Source organism: Microplitis mediator, chromosome 5 (assembly GCF_029852145.1).
Source record: "Microplitis mediator isolate UGA2020A chromosome 5, iyMicMedi2.1, whole genome shotgun sequence".
In the NCBI taxonomy this organism is placed as follows: Eukaryota; Metazoa; Arthropoda; class Insecta; order Hymenoptera; family Braconidae; genus Microplitis; species Microplitis mediator.
Window position 1 is genome coordinate 24,703,279 of NC_079973.1, and position 9,229 is coordinate 24,712,507.

General features: G+C 32.5%; 1 protein-coding gene across 1 annotated transcript; it reads left to right on the plus strand.

Moving 5' to 3' along the window:
• Positions 1-30: 30 nt before the first annotated feature.
• On the plus strand, positions 31-5,423 carry LOC130668262 (sodium-coupled monocarboxylate transporter 1). Its single transcript, XM_057470457.1, has 13 exons — positions 31-455; positions 526-685; positions 1,542-1,607; positions 1,675-1,726; positions 1,803-1,870; positions 3,240-3,394; positions 3,479-3,619; positions 3,726-3,950; positions 4,028-4,211; positions 4,279-4,365; positions 4,750-4,922; positions 4,998-5,156; positions 5,247-5,423. The coding sequence occupies exons 1-13, from the start codon at positions 271-273 to the stop codon at positions 5,383-5,385; spliced, it is 1,794 nt and encodes a 597-aa protein (XP_057326440.1). The 5' UTR covers positions 31-270; the 3' UTR covers positions 5,386-5,423.
• The last annotated feature ends 3,806 nt before the right edge of the window (positions 5,424-9,229 follow it).

Below are 9,229 nucleotides of genomic sequence, written 5' to 3' on the forward strand. Positions count from 1 at the left end.
GTGAATTTACAGAACCATGAAAAAAATTAAATCTTTCATTTTTATATTAAGCAAATGGTAGAGTGAAAAAAACTTTAAAAATAGTTAACTAATGATTGACGCGCATCAACTAGCTAGTGACTTATGACCTGGTGTTATTACTTGATCAATTACGCCTCGTTAGCGCTTGATCAAGTTCTTTTATTATAAAGTTATTCTCAAAGACTTGGAGCAATAAAATATCGTCGGACAATTTTTTGATAGATAATAAATAAGTAAAAGTCCACTGAGATGGAGAACTCTGAACGATGGTACTTCCACTGGGCAGACTGGTTGGTATTTGGTACAATGCTAAGTTTTTCAGCAGGAGCTGGTATTTGGCACTTCAAAAAAGCTAGTCAGTCAACGACACTCGAGTACTTGCTTGGCAGAACAAGTTTGAATGTTTTTACAGTATCTGCCTCTCTTATCGCCAGGTAAATTTTGTTGTTTTGAAACTTGGAATTTTTTGAATAAATATTTAACTACAAAATACTTTTTTTTCAGCTTTATATCTGGAGTTACGATATTGGGAACGCCTGCTGAAATTTATAATTATGGTACACAGTATTGGATAACAATAATATCACTTTTACTTTGTGGAATTATTGTTACTTGTGTTTATTTACCAGTATTTATGACTTTACGTTTAAATTCTTGTTATGAGGTATTTTACATCGATATTAATGTGGACTATTAATTTAAATAATTTTTGTGGTTAATTTTAAATTAATTATTTAATTTGTAACACTGTAAAAAATTTGGGGAGTGAATGCGGATTAAATCCGGAGTAGATGCGGAAATAAAATTCAGGCGACTCCGAAATTTGCTGAAAAGTCAAACTTCCTATTTACTCCGTAGACGGAGTGATTTTTTTAAAAATCGAAACTGAGTACGGATTTAAATAAAATCCGTAATCACTTTGAACCCACTTCCAATTTTTTACAGTAACGCGATATTTGGTCGTTTGCTAAATAATTTTTCAAATAGAAATTAATAAAAAGTTACTACTGATTTCATAGTTCAAAATTTCAAGGACTTTTTGAATTTTTGTCAGTATAAAGAGTTTTGAAAATTAGCACAGAAATAATTTAAAAAATATCACAATTATTTGAGTTAAAGGGAAGTCTACAGTTTCCGCGGCGCCACCAAATGACCGCGAATTCTTGTAGAACTTGAGGAAATAAGACTTTTTTTTAAATAGCTGTAACTTTTTCAAAAATGGACTAATTCGTATGTTTTTTTTTTTCAAAATTTTCATTTTTAAATGTAGTTTTTGGAAAAAAATACAAAAAAAAAATGAAGTTATTAAAATCTATGAAATTTTTTACTTTTTTAAAAAAATCACATTTTTCTCGAAAACTAAGCGAGATATCGAAAAATTTTATTCTATAAAAAAGTCTTATTTTGTTGAGTTCTATATGACTTCGCGATCATTTAGCGGCGCCACGGAAACCGTAGAATTCCGAGTTACATATTTTTTAGATGTATGTGAATATAATTAGTAATATATTTTTTTACAGTACTTAGAATTGAGGTTTAGTAGATCAGTTAGATTATTAATTTCCCTAATTTTCGTAGTTGATGTGGTAAGTGAAAAAATTGCTGGTTAAAAGTCATTGTAATAATAATTTAAAAAAAATATTTTTATCTCAGGTACTTTATCAATCAATTGTCGTTTACGTACCAGCGCTCGCCTTAAATCAAGGTAATTTATATAATTATATATAATTATTGTGTAATTATATATATTTATATAATAAATTTATCGTTATTGTTAACAGTTACGGGAATAAATGTGTACCTAATTGGCGGGATCGTGTGTCTCGTTTGCGTATTTTACACCGTTTTGGTAAGTGTATATTGTTAATAATATTGTATTTGTTTATAAATATATTAATTAATATATGAATAAATAAATAAGTCAGTAGAGAATCGTGATAAAATAATTTCCCGTCTCGGAGATTACAATGCTGTGAGAAAATGTTAAGGAGTCTGTTGAAATGTTTATGAACGGAAAGGGCGTACTTACAATAGCGCATACCCGAGACCCCGAGACCGAGATACAATAGCCAAGAGCATCGAGTGCCTGTTGTTGGCCTTGCTTATATATATGTATATATATAAAGTTTTATAATAATAATAATAATAATATTTACTGTAAGTTGTTTGTGAACGACCAGCGAGTTAAAGTGATTAATTACTCGTTTAAATAATTATTTATATTATTTGTTAAACTTTTAATTAATGATTATTTATCGCTGCTAAACTGAGAATCTTTTATAGTAAATTATTTATTACGTAAGACGCTATATTTATTTATTCATAATTAAACTGATTCATTGGAAAAATAGCTTTGGAAAATTATAACGGATTCTTTGATTCAAATCATAGAAATAAATTTTATAAATTAGTTTAAGTAGATATTGGCTACAACTACAAATTAATGACTAAACAAATGTTTTATAGAATCTTTAGTTTTTAAATGATAACTCTGATGGAAATTTTTCGGAATTTTCTCTGAAAAACTCAGTTCTAAAGTTCTGAAGACTTTTTCAAAGTTATTCAGAGAAAAGTTCGAAAAATATCCACCAGGAATACAAACAAACACAGATCCCTGGTGGAAATTCTTCGGAATTTTCTCTGAAAAACTCAGTTCTGAAGTTCTAAAGACTTTTTCAAAGCTCTAAAGACTTTTTTAGAGTTATTCAGAGAAAAATCGGAAAAATTTCTATCAGGGAATTAATAAAAGTAGTATTTCATTCATTTTTCAAGATAAATACGGCATGGAATAGTATATTTTCTTGGTTATATTCATTGTAAAAAATTTTCTGAGCGAACGCGGATTTTTTATTTTAGAATTCACTCCGGTGGAATTTATTTTGACATTAAAACTAGAGATTGGAGCGCATGAGGATGGAAATAAAATCCACATCACTCTGAAATCACTGCGTTAAAAAAATTTACTCCTTATTTACTTCGTATGCGGAGTGAATTTTTTTTAACTCCGGAACTCCGAGTCGTAAAGTGAATTTGAATCAAAATAAAATCCATATTAACTCCGAATTTTTACAATGAATGTCCATTAATTTTTTTTTGGGAAAAAAGGTCATGATACTGTAGGACTATTTTTTCCAAGCCTACTTTTTACGATTATCAATTAAACTAGTATGACTAATGAGCTTGTAACTTATATTTTATTTATAATTATAATCTGTAAGGGCGGAATCAGAGCTGTCGTATGGACAGATGCTTTTCAAGTTGGAATAATGATTGCCGCAGTTCTAACAGTCACTAGTCTGGGTACTTATGAAGTTGGTGGTCCGTCAGAAGTATGGAAAAAAGCGCTGGAGGCCAAGAGAATACAATTTCTAAAGTTTATAAAATTATTTTTTTCTTTTTAATTAGTTAATTTATTTTTATTTCAATTAGCAAAATATTTAATTAATTTAATTTACAGCTTCGATCCTTCGCCGTACACAAGGCACACTGTTTGGTCGGTTTTAATTGGATCTTGTCTTTATAGTACGTCCTACATTGCCGTTAATCAAACAATAGTGCAGCGTTATAGCTCCCTCCCAACTATGAAAGTCTCAAAAATGTAAATAATAATAATAATAATATAGAATTTATAACGAAGTATTCCATTATATGAATCTATATATTACATTTAATATTTAATTATTTGTTTTACTATTGTACTTCAGAGCAATAGGAATTTTCACCATCGGAATAATGCTTTTTATTTCGCTGACATGCTGGTGCGGTCTTGTTTTATTAACATGGTGGTCGCCGCCAAAATGTGATCCAAGAGCCTCAAAGTTAATTGAAAGAGATGATCAAATGCTGCCTGCTTATGTTATGCAGATCGCTGGTCATTTGTACGGAATCCCCGGATTATTTACTGCCGGCATATTCAGCGCCGCCTTGAGGTCATTTATTCATTTATTATTTACTTTATCATCCGTTAAAATTAAATTACTTTAATAACTTTTTATTATTATTACAGTACTCTGTCTGTAGGTTTGAATTCGACCTCAGTTGTGCTCTTAGAGGACTTTGTAAAAGGATATTTTCGTATGAAGCCCAATGATCGTGTTTCGACGATTTTTGTTAAGACTGTCGTTATATTTCTTGGATTATTTGCCATGGGTTTTTTGTTCGTTATTGAAAAACTCGGCGGTGTATTGGCAGTTAGTTTACTATTATTCTTATTTTTTTACCAAATATTTTTAGTTAACGTTTTTTTTTTATTTTAAGGTCACTGGAAGTCTCTCCGCGATAGCTGCAGGCACTTCTTTCGGGGTTTTCACCCTGGGAATGTTAGTGCCCTGGGCTAATTCAAAAGTAATTAACTTTATACTGTAGAATTAATAACAAACATAATAACCATTATCGGTTTAAGTGACGTTTCGATGGCTTGTTCATAATTATTAGCTTCTACAGTCTCTATTGTAAAGATTTTATAATTATAGAACCCTTCTATGTAATCTCCCTTCTACTTTTCCCGCTCGATACCTCCCTAGCTTTTACTTTAGAGTGTTAATGAATATTAAATTTATAAAGGCTTCACAATACAAATTCCGTTACTAAGGAATATTAAATTTTTACAATACAATTATGTAATTATATTTATTTATATATATAGTAATGACGAGCAAGACATTGAAGAGTCGTTTGAATGAGTTACGTATTTATTTTATTAATGAACATGAATTTATTATTTTAAAGGGCGCGCTCGTGGGTGCGATAGCGGGATTTTTGATATCCGGGTGGTCTAGTCTCGGAGCCAATGCGATGATTGGTACTGGCGCTGTTATTCCTAAGAAACTTCCAGTTGATTTTAGTTACTGTTCCGGAAATGTGAGCCAAAGTTTTATAAATCAATTCCCGGTTGATCACAAGTTTGTATATTTTTTTTTTTTTAAATTTAATTTATATTTTCTTCTGTAATTTATTGTCAGTGTAATTTTCAACAGCGAGGATGATGTATTTCCGCTGTACCGGTTGTCCTACCACTGGTTCACCGGCTTGGGAACGATCACAGTACTAATAGTGGGAGTAATTGTGACCTGGATAACAGGACCAGAGGATATAATAAATGTCAATCGCGATTTATTGTCTCCTGTGATTCATAGGTCATTCAATTTTTTAACTATCAATTTATTTTTATTTGATATTAAAATTATAAATTTTAAAAAATAAATTTGTTTTTTTTTAAATTTCAGGTTTCTGCCGGATCAAAAAAATAATTTTGAAATGGGAAAGTGGCAGCAGAGATCAAATGTAGATATTAATACTCAAACAACTAATTTTTTAAATGACCGACCTCAAATCACAGCCCCATTGAATGAAACTTTGTCTTAATAAATATTTTTTATTTTAATAAACTAAATTAATTACCACCAGTAAATTTATTTTATAAAAATTCTCTACTCTCTAACTGTATTATAAAGTATATATCAAGCATTCAATATAAATTATCAAATAAATTTGTAAGTTATATATTTGAAGGTAAAATATTAAAGGTCCTGGTAATTTGACACGTTGTTAGAAGCCAGGATAGTTTCTGTTAAGTGAGTTTGTTTGATTTTCAAGCTTTAGTAATTCTGAGTGACCGTCCGAAGAGGTGGCGCCGGGTGAGATACATCAGAAACAGTGAAAGCTCCGGTGTACGTCTACGTCTACACCTTTAGACTCTGACCGGGATATTAACCGGCTTGTTATAAGGCAAAGCAACCTTCAAACATCCTTATTAAGGTGACGCAAATAGCTCGGTCTCACGTACCGTTTACTTGCCCTTGTTAATTGAATTTTCGCCAGCCAAAGTGCGGTCACTCAAAAGCACAACACTCACTCACCAGTCACCATGCAATTAACTGGCTCGGCTCTACATCATGCTTTTAGTAATAAACATCAATCGATAATAAATCATTTATATATCAATAATATCAAATGATTGTTGTTGTTATTACTAATATTGATTTTATATAATTCAAAGTTTGAATAGAGTTCGGTAGATTAATTAAATTATAAATTTTCTGGTAACGAGTGGCGCGGATAGTCTAGAATAGTCTGTAGTTAGCACCAGAAATCTGGGATTCGGTCAATTGGTTTTGCTATCGTGTAGGTGGATCTGTATATGAAGGCGATGTCTGTGTGGACTTATGATTGAAATTGAACATGTGAATATGTGGAGAAATCATCCAGATCGTGAGACTGCGTGCGCGATAGAGATTGCGGACTGAATGGGGCTAGTTTGAAATAGTTAACAGGCCTTCAAGAGAGCACAATCGCCGAGCGATTGGTTCATCCTGCCTACAATCACACGCCGAATTATACATCCTTTAACACCGAGATCTTGCAAATCCACGCACGCACAACTTTAACTATCGCCCAGAATTTTATTTCTATATATTTTTTCCCACTTATAAAAAATCCATTCAATCTTTTTTGTGTTTTATTTTCTCCGTCCTCTAAATGAGACTATTGAGATTCAAAGTGATCTGAAATTATTCTCTGGGCTTTAAGAATTACTTCGTAAATTTGCTAGAGTAATTACAGGCATACAGTAGAAGTAGAATTTAAAAAACACCGAGGCTATGTATTTCCTATCGGCGAAATAAACAACAATGCGTCATATCAATATTATTTAGTGCTCGGTGTGTACGTGGGTGGTAGTCTGTGCATGTGCAGTGTGTACACGAAGCGTGTGACAATCTCTTGGACAAATATTAGCCTCTAGTCTAATCCGTCGCCAAGCTACCGTACTATCTTGGAATTATCTCGACCATGGAATTGGATTCTTAGAGAGTTAATTGGACACAGAGGATATTGTAGTTGGGGATGAGGATAGGCACTGAAGTCGTTAGATAAACGAGGAATGGAAAATCAACGTGCTGCTACTGGTGCTGGTGCCTTAACGATAAGCAAACAGCTTTGAGCACAAGATATAATATTTGATTGTTATAAAATAATAATATTCATTTCTATAAGGCTGTTTAAATAATCGTCTATATTATTATTATTATTATTTTGTTTTTAATTTAATCATTATCCCGGCAGTAAACTGTCGTCTCTCTGATACGATTATTCAAGCAGTAGTTGAGGTTGTGCAGTTTGTTATGTAAATTAAGGTATTTATTTGGTGAAAAGTTGTTTAGATACCGTATGTGTGCAAGCAGGTTAAATGTAAGCTGGTTACAGCAGTTCGAAAGGACGTAAGCTCCACGCAGTACATATGTATATATATATTTGTCTCCATACTCTCTGATGTCGCGGTAACCTCAGATCAAATAACCTACTGTGATCTGTGTTCTCCAGTTTATATATCTGTCACGACAGACGACTAACGGAATAACTAATTTATCAATTCTTCGGTTCGGTTGACTTCGATTTCCCGAGACTATTTGCGCACTCGTGCAAACAGGTCCATTGATAATTCAAACTCTCAACTGCTCTCAACTAGCTCTTGTCTACTCTCGTCCTCGTGTATCAATGAGAGCTGTTTGAACAAAAATCATTATAGATATATGTATATATATATATATAAGGATCGCAACATAGAACGTCAGATGACTCGGCGTATTTAAAATTAAAATAATTATCTGGTTTTTCCCGCGGCGATTTGTAGTCGATCTCTGACAGTAATAGTCTCTGTTTGCAATCAAACTAGAGGTTTATTTAATAAATTATAAATTTTTAGCGGGATTGAGATTGAGAGCGATTGTACATAGACGAGTATTATGCACAGTTGATTAATTGAAGACAATGGATTGGCGGAGAGTAATTGAGAGGAAGATGTAGATGTAGATGAAGAGTTAGATGTTGATGGTGATGATGCACTGAGCAATATTTCAAAGTAACGGTATTTAGTTGAAACGTCGCGCGACTGTCATCCAGGATGAAACGGTTCCCGTTGCTGTAACGCTGGAGACATTAAGCTTAATGAATTACCAGCCGAGAGGAGTAATGTGTCTTAATTATGCCGGGCGGCACAATAATTATGTAATTAGGCATTGTTTGCCGACCGGTCTCTAATCACAACTCTGATGTGATGCTGCGGAAATCTCGTCACGACATAATGTATCTTCTCTTGGTTCTTGGGTACTATCGATCCATTTATAACTCATCACTTTTATTTAATCAGTTTGTAGTAATTAATAAAATTACTTGGACTAAAAAATATAAATTTACTAATTTTAATAAATAATTAATTAATTAATTAATGAGATTAAAAATAATAAATTTTTTCTAAAGTGATGTCAATTTAGTGTTACCATAAGATGCTAGATTGACACTAAGAGAGCGAGTACATTAATATTTATACGAGAAATCAAATCCTTAAAGCCGGCAATATCGTGTCAGAGCGCGTAGACGAGTAAACGAAAATGTAAGATAAACACGAGGTTGCTGGTGCTCTTGCTGTGTATTTCGCATAAGCCTATAGTGATAAATTTATCAAGAAGACGACCTCCTGGCATAACGTTCTACCTTCCGCGTGAGACTCAGTCTCTCAGTAAAGGACTGACTCACACTTGAGCTTCCTAGCAAGTCAATGGAATAAAATTTACATCCTTAACCGCATTAGACTGCAGATAATGCAATCCGGCGGATTATAAAGTCTCATATGTCTGCGATGATGAGGTCTTTGATAGAGTCGGTTATTTGTTTAGGAAACTGATAGATTGTCTTGTTAAAAAATATTAATTGGTGTTTGAAAAAAGTTGTGATTACTTAAAAGTAATGATAAAAAATAAAGATAATTATTCCAAGTTGCGGCGTGACGGAATAGAGCACAATGGCTTAGAATTATTCATAATTTAAAGCAAGTAAGTTTAATAAAGTTGAATAAGAGGGTGAGCATTCATCAGAGCAGCCTGAGACGTATACCTCCAAAGAAGGAAGGAAGGGGTTATAAATACATCGTCAAGACACCCTTTTATATATATGTATGTATAGATATATATAATATAAGAGAAGAGAAGAAAGGAGTAAGAGGAGGTTAGTTACATATACACACTCACCGTTATCTCTCATTCTCTCGTTGATTTGCATATCCAAAGTCCGCTTGCAAGCAGCTATCACGTCTTTCCTTCATGACAAATTTTATTCGTACCCCTGAATAAACGCCGTCGTCTAGGTACCTATAGTTTTATCATACAAAAACCTTGTGTTGATTGTATATAATTATGAGTTATAATTATTTTTT

Excerpts from the sequence above, each read along its gene's own strand:
- LOC130668262 (XM_057470457.1), top strand. The coding sequence starts at position 271 with ATGGAGAACTCTGAACGATGGTACTTCCACTGGGCAGACTGGTTGGTA. Across the intron at positions 3,395-3,478 it reads AAGAGAATACAATTTCTAAA|CTTCGATCCTTCGCCGTACA; the intron begins GTTTATAAAATT and ends TTTAATTTACAG. Across the intron at positions 3,620-3,725 it reads ACTATGAAAGTCTCAAAAAT|AGCAATAGGAATTTTCACCA; the intron begins GTAAATAATAAT and ends ATTGTACTTCAG.